General features: G+C 49.2%; 1 protein-coding gene across 2 annotated transcripts; it reads right to left on the bottom strand.

Annotated features, from left to right (window-relative positions):
• Positions 1-2,760: 2,760 nt before the first annotated feature.
• On the bottom strand, positions 2,761-14,816 carry LOC144732086 (H/ACA ribonucleoprotein complex subunit 1-like). 2 transcript variants are annotated; one of them, XM_078613349.1, is made up of 7 exons: positions 14,691-14,816; positions 11,802-12,001; positions 11,004-11,158; positions 9,613-9,672; positions 8,529-8,664; positions 6,531-6,626; positions 2,761-5,248 (listed from the first exon to the last, which is right to left on the bottom strand). In XM_078613349.1, exons 2-7 carry the CDS (start codon positions 11,995-11,997, stop codon positions 5,229-5,231), a joined length of 663 nt encoding a protein of 220 aa, XP_078469475.1. In that variant the 5' UTR covers positions 11,998-12,001; positions 14,691-14,816; the 3' UTR covers positions 2,761-5,228. The 2 variants fall into 2 exon arrangements, with proteins under 2 accessions (XP_078469475.1, XP_078469476.1); XM_078613350.1 differs by having other exon boundaries at positions 6,531-6,623.
• Positions 14,817-15,325: the final 509 nt, after the last annotated feature.

The following is a 15,325-nucleotide window of genomic DNA, read 5'->3' as shown; positions in this document are numbered from 1 at the left end:
GCAATGAAGCCCCCTTATCGGGAATGGTAATGCGGAAGATCCGTAGCATCTTTCGATTGAAAGCTTTCGTGACTGCAGGGATTTATCTTCTTGGTTCTGTCGGTAAAGTCACGTGACTTTGCCGAAAGAACCAAGAAGATGAATCCGTAGCATCGCCAGCATTGATTGCAGCAAGCCTGACTCTGCCGATGAGACACTGGCGTGCCGCTGCGGGGTTTTTAAATCCTTTATATTAAGTTCGCTTGCTTGCTTGCTTGCGTGCTTGCTTGCGTGCTTGCTTGCTTACGACCGTGCAAATCTTTCGGTCGTTTTTTAACCCACTTCCCGTGATCCAATCGAGCTGACATTTTCCACACAGACTCGTTGTGCGAGACAATTAATGTTCGTGAAATAAAATTCCCAAAATTTTACACTGTTTAGGGAAAACAAATTAAATATTTAATTACCAATTGCTTAATACTGGCAATCATCTGACCCATAGGTGGCAGCCATCTCAAGCCAGAGGACGAGAGGACTCTAGCCGCCACGCATATAAAGGATTTATAGTGAAAAACTTTGTTTTTACGGGTTATACTTATTCTCGTCTTGAATTCATGCTGCTGGAATAATTGTGCACTCCTTGAAAGGCCCGTGCGGCTGATGGATTGTGTAAGAAATGTACTTTAAAAAATATTTTTAAAATTATTTGTTGTCCTTCTTTGGAAGAGCGTGGTCAGCCAGGGTGTTGGCTGTTGGGTTGTCCGGCTCTCTGTGTTGCATTGTGTTTCTAAGTTTACTATGTTTGTTTTCTCATTAATTCTTACCTGATGATGGTTGCTTGTGTTTCAATGGAAACGTCGTATTCTATTATTATTTTATTTTCTACGTGACTTTACCGAAAGAACCAAAGAGTAATTCCTTGCAGTCACGAAAGCTTCGAATCTATATTTTTTAAATGTCTGTTTTATTTTTTATTTTGGTAAGGAAGTGTTGTGAAAGTATGCGCTTTTTGTTTTACTTAAATTCTGTTGATTCTGGTGCTGCTGCGTTGGAAGTGGCGCACAATCAACACAAACAACCTCAACATATTCGTCATAACAGCACTGTGGCCTTTAAAATAAATAAATATGCGACGGTTCCAATTTTTTTAAAAATCTGTGCTATTATATTTTTTCCTCTCAATGCGACAGCGAGATTAGACCCACGCTTTGCCCCAAAACACGTGACCGACTGTGGCGAAGCCACTCGGCTGGGTGGACAGAGGCAGTACGAGGGGGGGGGCTCCCCCTCTCCTACCCCCCTCTCCCACCCCCCTCTCCCACCCCTCTCCTACCCCTCTCCCCCACCCCCTATCCTACCCCCCTCTCCTACCCCTCTCCCCTTTCCCTCTCCTACCCCCCTCCCCCACCCCCCTCTCCCCCACCCCCCTCTCCTACCCCCCTCTCCTACCCCTCTCCCCCACCCCCTCTCCTACCCCCTCTCCCCTCCTACCCCCCTCTCCTACCCCTCTCCCCTTTCCCTCTCCTACCCCCCTCTCCTACCCCCCTCTCCCCCACCCCCCTCTCCTACCCCCCTCTCCTACCCCTCTCCCCCACCCCCTCTCCTACCCCCTCTCCCCTCCCACCCCCTCCCCTACCCCCTCTCCTACCCCCTCGTTTTAACTACCGCGCCGAGAGATGGAATAGCACCGGCGACCTCTTAGATTGCAGGCGCAATGCGCTCACCATGACACCATAGGCTGCATCCGTACCATTTCCAGGTCCGCGTTGTCTACCGCGTCCGTAGACTCTACCGGGAGTCAGCCCCATCTCAGTAAACGCGGGACGTTGGGCCAACGTTGGTCTATCGTTTCCAACCGCGGCCAAACGTTCCACGTGTTATGGGGGGTGTAGATTCGACGGTGATCTCAGCGCCCTTCCCTCCACGCTGCCGGCGAAGTTGGTGACACGTGGCGCAGCTGAGCGCGGGACAGCGACAACGCGCCGAGTTCGCCAAGGAGGTCTCGTCGCTGGCTTGACCGTCGTCAACACCACAAACCACCGCCGCCGTAGCTTCTCGTTATATCCTTCATTTATTTACGGTGACTTGCTCACATTTTCTATGTTTGACACTTTTACCGTTATACTTATCGGTTCTTTCGGTAAAGTCACGCAGAAGGGAAATAATAAAATATTTATATAAAACAATAAAAATGCTCACGTTTCGACTGCAACACAAGCAATCGTCATCAGGTGTGAAATTCAATTTTTCCTGTGGATTTCACACCTGATGATGATTGCTTGTGTTGCAGTCGAAACGTCGTGAGAATTTTTATTGTTTTATATTAACATTATTTTATTATTTCCCTTCTGCGTGACTTTACCGAAAGAACCGAGAGTATGAATCCCTGCAGTCACGAAAGCTTTAAATCAAGACTTTTATCGTTGTTTGTTGTTGCAACTTGCTGACCTGACCCTACTGGGTATCTGTAAAAAGAAAGAGCTTCATAGCTCATCGGATTTATCCAGGATAAATATTATTCTGCTCGGTAGGGCAATGTTTACATTCCAACCAGGTGGCATTGTCGTTGGCGTATTCGCCTTGCCATCAGAAAATATTCTAAGTTCAAATCCCTGTCGGGGTGGGAGGGGAGGTTTGATAAAACAAGTATTGCTTTGTAGGACGTTAGCAGTGCTGGTCTGATTGTGACTGGCCCCGGCATGGCAATGTGGAATGTCCACAGTGCAAGTCGCTAATGGAGAATCGCCGTCAACCCATTGCTCACGACCACGGAAACGCATCGCCTTTTGTGTTTTCTTTTATTTCAAAAGATTAAAATAACATTCGCCGTCTCAACTTTCCAACGAAAAAAATTTAAACCTGAAGACGATGCACGGCCACCTTGAGAGAGGGGCATGGAAATACAATGGATGAAAGAGGGGACCTTGAAAAAGTTGGATTTTTCCAGCACCGTTGTGTTCTTGTACCGAATGAAAAACGGTGCCAAGAAACGAAGATACGATTTGCTCTGAACGACAGAAACATCTGCACATGCGGACCATCAGGGCCCAGTTCTCTGAATACCCATCCTGCTCACATACTCAGAAAAATTTTACCTTTCCCGTTCGGAGACGCCTGCAAGTTGCAGCGTGGGTGTCCCGTTCACCGCTGAACCTCAGAGCGTGCAATTGGCGAGCGATAATTTTAGAGAATCATAGCGCTGCTGCTTTTCAAGACGCTGCACTCACCGCAGAGAACCGCGACACGACCGCCACTCTACGACAGCCGGCGCCAAACTGTGCCACGCGCCACTTCCCGCGTGGCCTTTTACTTCCGATTTTGTTCCAATGACGTAAACGCACGTCAACGAAAAAGCAAACACCGATGACGTACACGTACGATGTGAGTGCCAAATATGCGCACGTACGTCATCGGGAACGGGGTTAAGCTCTTAAAAACATCGAGGGGCAACCCAGACGAGTCGGTGGGGGCCACACGAGCGTCGCTCCTTCACCACCTCGGTGGGGGCCGCAAGGACTGACATCGTGTGTGGGCGCTAATCGGGCCCAAACACATCACCCCCTAGCGACACACCGAGACCAAGAGGCACCACGAAGAAGGGCTCCACGGGACGCACGCGGCCTGCGAGCCACAGGCCACCCACCACTGAAAATTCCGTCACAGTTCCTATGATCACTGTTTCATGGCTTTATTTTGGCGATTCGAAAAGTGTATTGGTTTAGCCATGTTTGTTTGTTGTAGTACAGAGTTAGACTGATGGCCTTAATCTAAGTTGTCTTGTGGTTGTTGTTGTTGTTTGACTTGCATCCCACTGGCATTTTTGCACACAGCGTTTTGTGTACGGTGCTTTTTCTGCAATATTTTGCTGTCTTTTCTTGGATTTTCTGTTTGCACTTAGTCACATATTCACTTTAAGATGTTTTTGTTCATGTTTTTGTTTTTTGCGGTTGCACCCGATTCAAGAGCCGAATGGCTCACAGGGCTATACCTAATACATGAACTTGAACCACTAAGCCGCAGTGGTGGGGTTCTTAACCTGGGGTGCAAACACCCCCCTGGGAGCGCGAGATGCCCTTTCTGGTGGTGTGCGAGACCTGGTCAGATTTTTTCAGAAGGCAAATCATCAAAAAAACGAATTACAGAAAATCAAGTAAGCACAATTAATTAGTTTGATCAAACCGGTGTGTATTAACCAAAGGGGTGCTGGCTGCAGAAAAAGTTAAGAACCGGTGACTTAAGACGCTGGTAAAGGTGCAGCCGATACCACTGCTGGCAGGATAGGATATATTTTGGCCTACTCTTCCACGCAGGCTAGAGGTCTTGGAAGAGAAGGTAGTACACCCACACTTTACCCCACCAAAACATGGTGTATCCATTTATGCTGTTGGGTGGACAGATCTTGATTGGGGGGGGGGGGGAGTGCATATTTGAATAAATTCGCGCTAATCGTTTCAAACTGCCGTGCCGGGAGATTGAATCGAAGCGGCAACCTCTGGATTGACAGTCTGGTTGATGGGCACTGCAACACGGCGGCGGTGGTGGTATAGGTATGTTGCTACCAGTGAATCGCACCACGGGTACACGGTGGGAAAAATCACCCGCTAAAGCTGCTCAGGCACGGACGAACGCAGCACAGACATAGTGCGTCAAAGAAACCCTCTGCTTCTCTGAACTCAGTCGGTTCGGCTGTCACACCCGGGTAGCTTCGAGCACTGCCGCTAAAGTATTATACAAACAGAAAAAGGATGCTCTAATTTACAAGTTCAGATGTGTTCAAGGCAAACAAAAAGTTCAAAACATGTATTTTTTATTATTGTTGGTTTAAAGTTCGCAGTAAATGGATACGAGAGCATTCTGTAACGGCGATGAGCAAAAATATTTATACACGGCGGCACGATACTTAATTTAAGATGCGCCCGGCAGTCTCCGGGAACGGGGCAGGGCGGGGGCCAAACGATCGCGGCAACCCCAAAACGTAAAAAAGAAAACCACCTCGGGCCCCCGTGTGAACGTTCGTTCGCTCGTTGACAAGAAGTCGGAGGAGCGAGAGACACTCCCCCCCACGGTGCCACGGCACGGACTCGCGGCACGGACTCGCTGAACGCCAATGGTGGCGGTCGACGGTCGACGAGGGGAAAGAGCGAAGAGGGGAAGCTGCATGCCAAGAAGTCGGGCGGGAGCAGAGGCGGCGATGTGCTCCCCCCCCGCCCTCACCCCTCCCGACCTCTCCCTGATGTGCGTGGGTCCGCTTATCGTCCTCGACTTCCACCTGGAATAGAAATTAAAAGATTCAAATGAGTAAAATTTTAACGTAAACGATTGAAACCAAAAACTATTTTGTGTTGTTGTTCCGGGTAAGGCTCTGGCTGAGCCGTTATCGTGCTTTTTCAGAAGCGACCTGCCCACAAATGATAATTAAGCGGCTTATCACGTGTACATTCACAGCAGCCAAATACTCTGAATGCACGTCGATTCTAAAATGTGGAGGGAAAAACCGGAGGCCCCGGATAAACAATCCACGCCACCACGGGGAGAGACACCGCAAACTCCAAATATACGGGCATCAGGGTCAGGATCGAACCCACGACCTCCTGTATACCAGGCGAGGATTAAAACTGCTCAGCAGATCGGGAACAATGCAAGACAAACCTCAACTCTTTTTAGCTTTAGTTTTATTCTAGTCTCATATACAATAGATCCCCTCTTAATGAGCACACTACTGGAGTTTTTTTTATTCTCCTTTTGAGCGTCAGGTATCCGCATCTGTCAAAGTTTGTGTGGATGCAGTTTAGGGTGGACCATGAGCTTCGTGGAAAATCAAATCCAGGGATATTCTGCGTTGGGTCTTTCGAGGAAGGGATATTGCCGGAAACGTCGCCTCTGACGTACAGCGATACACCAGTTTACGTCGGGGATGAGTTCCTCAAAGGTGCGACGACGAATATTGAAGCGACAATAAAAGCGATTTACAAGGTGGTAAGGCGGAGGCTGAGAAGCGACGTGAGTGTGGGGGTCGAGGTGAAACAAATCGGGTAGCGGAGTCAATAATCAAGCCGAATTTGAGAAACGGCGTAAAATGCGGAAGACGTAAATCGGTGTATTGCTGCATTTAAGGTTACGCAGTTAGTAACTAAGTTGTTTTGTAAAGAAAATACATCAACATCAACAACCAGGGCCACGAAAGAGCGCTCCGGGCACACGGTTGGCGTGGTTACAGGCCTTCCGTGGCACCCACTTGCCACCGGCGTTGATTAACCTTCATCACATCAGCGCCGAAAGTATTCATCAACGAGAGCTTCGAGCTTTTCTATTTATTAGTTCACGGCGTCTCGACAAAAGCCGTCGAGAGCACGACGGCGACGTCGACAGGCGCGCGACCACGAGCGGCTATCCGAAGCCGCACGGCCTCCTGTACGACGGCACCGACGTGTTGAGTTCAGCGGCGGGTCCGCACAACGGCGTCGCACTACACGGAGTGCTGCCGCTACAACTCCGCGCGTGCGGCGTGCGCTCGCGTCGACGGATGTCGAAACTCGCTCGTCAAAACTTACCCCGGAACCCTCGGCCGCCCCCGAATCCACCGCGTCCGCCTCCGCCGCCACGGAAACCTCCGCCGCCGCCACGGCCTCGCCCACGGAAGCCACCTGCTATAGCGACGGACAAGACGGGTGGGGGGAGGGGGGGGCGGGAACAACAAAGCCGCGCGACGCGGTGATGATCGCACGCGGCACTCCAAAAGGCAACTCCGACAACGACTGCGGCGGCTTGCATTGCCGCTTCGGAGAACGGGAGAACGATGACCGTCGTTCGGTCGCGCCGCATTGATTTCTCACTCAGCAGGGTGGGCCGCGTGAAGGCTGCTGCCATCATCCACCCGACAGCAGCCGTGATGGAGGGCCATTGCCCGAAACGTTGCCCAATTTTATATACGAATTGTTCCTCTCCCTCTTATTGGATATCAGGATCTCTCCGAGTTTGTGGACATTTTAAAATCTCGTCTTTAAACTTATTCATACACTCCCGTTTATTCTGGTATTTGCGAATTCAGCAAATGGCTTTCGGTGTTTGCTGTTCCATCGCCATTGCTCACGGGACACAGTAACCATGGGACACAGTGACCATGGGACACAGTAACCATGGGACACCGTAACCATGGGACACAGTAACCATGGGACACAGTAACAACCACGGACCACAGCAACCATGGGACACAGTAACCATGTGACACAATAACCATGGCACAGTACCATGGACCACAGTAACCATGGGACACAGTAACCATGGGACACAGTAACCATGGGACACAGTAACAACCATGGACCACAGTAACCATGGTACACAGTAACCATGGGACACTGTAACCATGGCACACAGTAACCATGGGACACAGTAACAACCATGGACCACAGTAACCACGGGACACAGTAACCATGGACCACAGTAACCATGGACCACAGTAACCACGGGACACAGTAACCATGGGACACAGTAACCATGGGACACAGTAACCATGGCACACAGTAACAACCATGGACCACAGTAACCACGGGACACAGTAACCACGGGACCACAGTAACCACGGGACACAGTAACCATGGGACACAGTAACCACGGGACACAGTAACCATTCTCGTAGTAACAGCAGAGTGATAAAGAGGTGACGGAGTACCCTGTAAATGCAAATCCCCGTGCCTCCGATGATCACGGTTGACTAAGCATGGTGTGAAAGAAGTTGAACATACATACAGTCTGTTCTCCTATAACACGGTCCTAGTTGCGTTCCTGAAGAACACTGCGTTATGGAGAAGTCGCGTTATAATAAACAATATAAATTGGCTAAAGCACAGTCCACGATAACACGTGAGATGAGTACGCAGGCCGAACAAAGACTGAGGGGCGTGGGTGGCATCTAGAAGCATCCAGCAGCATCCCGCCTCGTGTGAAGTTACACCGAGGCAGCCCTGCAAACCGCTTACTCCGACTCGCGCTGCGACGTAGTTCCAATCACACAATTGCGTTCTATCCAATCCGCATTACAAAAAACGTGTTCCCAAATTCATAAAATCGCGTTAAATCCAATTCGCCTTACAGGAGAAGAGACTGTACACACATACGAATCGTTATCCTTGAGGAGAAGCCGATTGATAAAAAAATTAACCCGTAAAAACAAAGTTTTTCACTATAAATCCTTTATATGCGTGGCGGCTAGAGTCCTCTCGTCCTCTGGCTTGAGATGGCTGCCACCTATGGGTCAGATGATTGCCTGCCACCATGAAGCAATTGGTAATTAAATATAAAAAAAAAATTCCTAAAAAGTGTAAAGTTATGGAAAAAAAATTTCACGAAAAGAAATTGTCAGGCACAACGAGTCTGTGTGCAAAATGTCAGCTCGATTGGATCACGGGAAGTGGGTTAAAAAACGACCGAAAGATTTGCACGGTCGTAAGCAAGCAAGCGCGCAAGTGAACTTAATATAAAGGATTTAAAAATGAAACGTCACGACACGAGTGTGAAGCGGCAGCCGCTGGAGTGAAGGTCCCGACCCTCACCTCCTCCTCCTCGGCCTCCTCCCCGACCGCCTCTGAAGCCTCGGCCACCGCCGGCACCTCCCCGCGCTCCGCGCTCGCCCCCCGGTCGCGGGAGGAAGCGCTGCAGAGGCAGCAGCTTGGCCGGATCGATGAAGAGCTACCAGAGCGGGAGGCGGGAAAGGGACGACGACACATACACACGTCACGACACGTCCCCTGCCACAGTGGGGCGCATGCCACCACGTGGATCACGAAAGTCACGGCGCCATCGGGCATCGTCAGGACGACACGGTGGCGACATGTTAACTACCTCGCCCGGTATACAGGAGTTTGTGGGTTCCATCCCGACATTGATGCTATATTTGGAGTTTGCGTGTCTCTCTCCCCGTGGTTGCGTGAAGTTTTCTCCGGGTCTTCCTGATTTTCCGTTCACATTTAGAATCAATGTGCGTTTATAGTATTTGGGTGCCATACATTTCCACGTGATAAGCCACTTCGTTGAGCTATCATTTGTGGCCAGGTCGCTTCTGAAAAAAGATAAATAGCTCAGTGGGCATGACCCGGTAAAATGAAATTTTTTTGGCACGGTCTAGTTTTGCCGCAGTACGATGCAAATTTACTCGGCGTTCCGATGATTGCGATGTCAGTTCTGTACAACTTGGTTAATTGTGCACGTCACTTTTAGATGCGTACACATCATTACTGTAGTGTTGTCTTGTGCCTTGCCGTACATGCGTTTGGAAGAGTAAAGACTGCTTCCAAGTTCTCCGAGCAACGGTTCGCTCAGTATAAGCCTGGCACGATGTCTTATATCCATTGCAAAGTTATAATGTTGAAGGCTTATAATGCACGTGCTGTAAGTTCCACCGAAATAAGTCAATTAAGTTCAACTACGAAAATGAGGATTTTGTATAATGACACTGCCTTCGACATTACAATTTTACAAATGGTAAAAAATATTACAAAAACATGCGTGTTCTAAATAAACAAAAGACCAGCTTTTCAGATCCGTTCAACAATCATGTAAAAAATACATGAATCAGCATGTGGGCACCACTCTCAAACGACTCAACACGAGATGGCGCCGGAGGGATTGAACGCTCACCTTCTGAAGCTTGTTGAAGGAATTTGCCTTCATGTTCTGCGAGAGTTTGACGGAGAAATACTGCGGCGCGAATTAAGGAAGACAACGATAAAGATCCCGCGTGTAGCCTTAACATACTATTGGGGCAAGTGCTGTCAGCGAGTAACCTGTGAAGGCAGGCACGGCACACGAGGGGGTGGGTGACCAGCACCCACGCCCGACCGCTTTTGTCTCCCCCAGTGCAGATCATTCAAGGCCGAGTCGACCCAGGGGAGGCCGAAGACCGATTAAAATAAATCGTAATTATTGTTTGCGAGCAGGAATCGAACACGGGTCGTCGGGTTTGTGGCAGTGTGCTAACCACTGCACGTTCTCTCCCCGCTGGATTAAGGAACACCACACATACACAAACATCCTAGACAGCGCACGCTGCGTTGGCTATGTAAACCACTTCGCAGTGAGTCATCCACACGCAAAAAAATATACAGATAAGCAACTGCATGTATAGTTAGACAGTGAGGCTCGCTTAATGCCTTGGGAACTCAAAGCACCTTGCACCGCACATCTCATCTCAATCATTCTAATGCCCAGCTGTGTTTTTTCTAGATTTGAAGTTTTCGTGACTGCAAGGATTCATACTCTTAGGTTTTTTCGGTAAAGTCACGTAGGTAAAAAATAAAATTAAAAGTTAATAAAAGTAATGATGGAAATAAAATAAAAAATCACGACGTTTCGGAGGCAACACAAGTCTCCGTCATCAGGTGGGACCGTCACAGCTAAAATTGATGCAGTAACTTTAAATTGATGCAGTAATTTTAGCTGTGACGGTCCCACCTGATGACGGAGACTTGTGTTGCCTCCGAGACGTCGTGATTTATTATTTCATTTCCATTATTACTTTTATTAACTTTTAATTTTATTTTTTACCTACGTGACTTTACCGAAAAAACCTAAGAGTGTGTTTTTAAATCCTTTATATTAAGTTCACTTGCTTGCTTGCTTACGACCGTGCAAATCTTTCGGTCGTTTTTTAACCCACTTCCCGTGATCCAATCGAGCTGACATTTTGCACACATACTCGTTGTGCGAGACAATTTATTTTCGGAATTTTTTTTCCAAAATGTTACACTTTTTAGGAAAAAAGAAATTATATTTAATTACCAATTTCTTAATGGTGGCAGCCATCTCAAGCCAGAGGACGAGAGGACTCTAGCCGCCACACATATAAAGGATTTATAGTGAAAAACTTTGTTTTTACGGGTTACTTTTTTTTCCTCTCTTAGCACGAGTGGTTCCTCGTTGATCGATGGCCTCCGTCCCTGTACCGGCTGGCGCAAGAGCGGTCGCAGCGTGGGCCGGCGAGCGCGGGCGTCAGTCGGCCGACGGAACACGACAAATCAAATAAAGGATACGAAATCTCGCAGCTGCCCAAAGATCTCGTCCACCTTGCCCACTTGCTCCTTGTTCTCCAGGTAGATGGGCGCGTTGAAGTAGGGCACCTTGTTCTCGTGCGTGGTGCACTTGACGACCAGGTCATCTTCACACGGGTGCATATAATGTCCCACTTCTGTTCGGGCAAAGGAAGCATTTTTGGTAAATACGCGGGGGGTGGGAGGCAGGGAGGGCGAGAGCGGCAACACTTCTCCCCGATACGTAGTTTGCATAAAGATCGCAGCGCCGGAAGGAATTGTGGAATGAATGTCAATTTTTGTTGTTGTCTATGTAGCTCGCACTGCCCGTGCACGTGCGTGGGATACGCGGCCGGGGTGGAGGGTGGGCGGGGGGTGGGGGAGCAGACATGACGTCAGCACGACGCTCGGTCCCGGCTAAACACTGTGGGATGACGTATTCGTGTGCGGTGACGTCACCTTGCATGTCAGTCAGCCAGGCAAACTTCTTTCTAAAATAGCATGATTCCGTTGAGTTTATCCACGATTGTTTAATTTATTTGTGCTATTTATTTGTGTTTTCTGCCTTTGCCGAGCAGCTTAAGAAGGGTGGAGACATATGACGGAGCTCCATAACTCATTGGGCTCTTCCAGCAGCTTTCATCAAATGTCTAATGACCCCAACATTAAAAGCATGTTTAATCACAATTATGAGGTTTGCCTTACAATATAAGAATCAGTGCACCGGTTTAAGCCTCTCAAATCGCAGCAGAACCGAACGAACGCAATGTTCATTTGTTTCCGTTTGAATCATCGACGTACCAATAACCTCCTCTGGCGGTCCCTGGTCATAGTTGTTGAATCCTCCACGACCCCTCCCCCTGAATCCTCCACCTCCTCCTCGTCCACCAAAGCCACCGCCGCCGCCGCCTCTCCCTCGGTAGCCGCCACCTCCACCACCCCGGTCTCCGAAGCTCCCACGTCCTCCCCGGCCACCCTGCCATCCACGAGTTGCCATTTCGCTGACGGGAAACAAAAACAAAACGGAATTGCAACGTTGCCCAGTCACACGTTTTAAGGGGAGCGCGTGAGCATTTAGTGTTTTACATTTGAACGGCGGGTTAACCTCGTTAATAATCATCATCTTCGGCGAGATGGCTCCACGAAGTCGTTGCATTACGCTCAGTAGGAACCTGTTTTAATCTAAAAAAAAAACAATCCTTGCACGAGTCCAAACACTGGCCTTAAAAGAGACCATGTGCGATGGCCCTTCTTCTTAGCGCATACAAATGATGTGCCCGAGAGAATTGCAGGCGCTAAAAATTTGTGTCACGTAAAATAACGTGCTCTGAGGATGGGTCTGTGCCCGGAACGTCGCCGGTGACGCGTTTTTCCTTTGGGGCCACAATGGCACCAACGGACTTGTTTCTTTTCTTCACGTGTTGCGCACCACACATTCCATTTCACCCAAATTGTTCGGAATCACCTTCCAGAAGACATCTCTCTTCATTTCAGAGCAGCGCGCTCGTAATCTTCCACTTCCTGAAGGGAGGGGGCTACTCGATAGTGAATACCGTCTTTTCCCGATTATTAAAAAACGCTTCTTTTCAACATCGTCCTAAAGTTTAGGGCGCGTCTTTACTTCCAGGAGCGTCTTCATCGTCCAGAGCCATTAATAGAGCGCTCACACAAATTCAACCGGTTGTTGTGAACTTAAGGATGTCGACGTTTCGGTCGCAACACAAGCGTCCGTCTTAATCCAGCAGGCTCCGTTTAACGCGACTCCACTGGTGCAACTCGTGAGGTCAAAACAAGGGGCACCACGGTGGCTAGGAGATGTTAACTACCTCGCCGGGTATACAGGAGGCGGGGGGTTAGATCCCGACCCTGACGGCTGCTGCTGCTGTATATTTGGAGTTTGCGTGTCTCTCTTCTCGTGGTCACGTGAAATGTTTCGTCTGCGCGTCCTCCAGTTTTTTCCTCCACATTTAGAATCAACATCGCGCGTTTAGAGTGTTTGGCTGCTATAAATGTCCACGTGACGATAAGCCACTTCGTTGAGCTATCATTTGTGGTGGTCAGGTCGCTTCTGAAAAGAGCTACATGGCTCAGTGGGCCTAACCTGGTAGAATAAAGTTTAGTTTAGTCAAGTAGAGCAAACTCTGTAATTTTACATTCAGGTAGTTGAGCCAGATACGCGGCCTGGAGCAGTGAAGTGTATCGCTGTGATGATGCCTCCTCCTTCGTATAAAAGACTCATCTCGGGACCAATTTATAATAGTTTACCTATTTATGAATGAGAGCCGCACTGAGTCTCAAGATTCATAATTTTCATTGAAGTTTTAAATTTGAAGATGTTTTCAGCCAACCAATGACGAGTTGTGTTTATTATACACGTGGTGGTGGGGGGGGGAGAGCGGATCACCCTGAGAAAGCCCACGCACGCACGCGAGGGAGCAACGCTCTATGCCCTGTACAGGGCGGCCGCGGCATTCGAACCGCGAATGAATGACGCGCTGGGCAACCTACCCACGTGACTTTACCGAAAGAACCAAAGAGTATGGATTGCTGCAGTCACGAAAGCTTAAAATCAAGATTAGTTTTAGAGTCCATAAGTCTTCCTGCTTAAACCAATTCTGATATTAATCTCGGAATCCAAGTGGTCGATGGCCCGAACCATGTTTGCAGTTTTACACGGAGACTTTAATTGTTCATTTCAATTATTTGGTAATAAACCTCCCTCGGATGCGTCGTGACCCTCCTTCCTGGACTAAGCCAAGAGGGGCATTCAGGAGTCACCGTTGGGGGCGAATAACCCCACGAGGTTAGCAGCGAACACGGAGATTTTCCGGGCCACGAAAAACAAACAAACACCAGTGGCGAGCGATGTGCAGGGTGGTCCAGATGTCTTGTGATCCCACAATTAATTGACCCCAAAACTTTTTTTTGTTACCCCCTACTTAGCATTTTCATTTGTTTTTAAACCTTTAACGAAAATTGTTTTTGAGAAGTCTATGGGAGGGGGGGGGGTCACAAGACATGTGGACCACTTGGACGGCATTGTACTGATCATCACTGCTGGAAACACTCAACACAACCAAGAGAACCCCCCCCCCCCGTATCACGCTTTTAACAGACTGTAGGGGCAAGTGCTGTTAGCAAGCACCTATGAAGGCCGGAACGGTACACGAGGGGGTGGGTGGCTAACACCACGCCCGGCCGCCTTTGTCTCCCCCGGTGGTAACGTTTGCACACCGCAACAAGTACAGTACCCATTTAAGGCCGAGTCCACCTAGATGAGGCCCAGGTTCCTGTTCATATTAATCATCACTGGCGTTGGTGGTGGTCGTGAGCGGGAATCGAACCCGGGGCCGGTTTCCCAGCTCAAACAATCTTCACCAAGCCCGCACCGATACACACACAACAACCGAACGAATCTACGACCGGCGTGAGATAATCCAGCAGCGGATTGAGACTGGATGGTATGAATTCTAACTCGTTCGAGGAAAAAAATAAAGTATAAATTATATTATCGTTGGTTCTTTCGCTAAAGTCACGTAAGGTATACAATAAAATATTGTTTAAAAATTGTACTTTCTACCTACGCGACTTTACCGAAAGAACCAAAGAGTATGGATTCCTGCAGTCGCGAAAGCTTAAAATCAAGAAAGTATAGTTAAGATGATTACAGCTCCTTAATTACCAACTCACCCAAACGTGGACAGGGCAGCGTCTCCTCCACGTGCTCCCCGACTCGCGAGCTTTCGTTACTGCCGCAGCCCCCAGGGCAGCTCCGGCGCCTTTTGCGCGTCTGACCAAACCAAGCGACGCACGCAGAGCTGCCCTGAGGGCGACTCGCGTTTGTGCAAGTGGAAATGGCGCGTCCTGATTGGTTCTCCTTTCTGTTTCCCGTGAGGCACCGCGCGGCCACGTGTGGCAATCGAGCCTGGACCTGGTACCTGGACCTGGTGCCAGGACACACTGTAGCCACTGCCTGGACACCCTGAAGCTGGTGCCTGGACACACTGACTAGCTAGTGCCTGGACACACTGACTAGCTAGTGCCTGGACACACTGACTAGCTAGTGCCTGGTCACACTGAAGCTGGTGCCAGGACACACTGCCTGGAGCTCTTGCCAGGACACTGAAGCTGGTGCCTGGACACACTGCCTGGAGCTGGTGCCTGGACACACTGAAGCTGGTGCCAGGACACACTCACTGGAGCCACTGCCTGGACACCCTGAAGCTAGTGCCTGGGCACACTGACTGTAGCTAGTGCCATGACACTGCCTGGAGCTAGTGCCTGGACACACTTAACTGGACACGCAAAAACCCTCTTAATAAAAT

Source organism: Lampetra planeri, chromosome 41 (assembly GCF_965212315.1).
Source record: "Lampetra planeri chromosome 41, kcLamPlan1.2.h2, whole genome shotgun sequence".
Classification (NCBI taxonomy): Eukaryota; Metazoa; Chordata; class Hyperoartia; order Petromyzontiformes; family Petromyzontidae; genus Lampetra; species Lampetra planeri.
Note: the sequence above shows the minus strand (reverse complement) of the source record. Positions and strands in the feature narration are given on the sequence as shown.

Coding starts and splice junctions, on each gene's coding strand:
- LOC144732086 (XM_078613349.1), bottom strand. CDS start 11,997: ATGGCAACTCGTGGATGGCAGGGTGGCCGGGGAGGACGTGGGAGCTTC. Junction 9,673..11,003: donor TTGGGCAGCTGCGAGATTTC/GTATCCTTTATT, acceptor TTCGCGCCGCAG/TATTTCTCCGTCAAACTCTC. Junction 8,665..9,612: donor CCTTCAACAAGCTTCAGAAG/GTGAGCGTTCAA, acceptor CCGCTCTGGTAG/CTCTTCATCGATCCGGCCAA.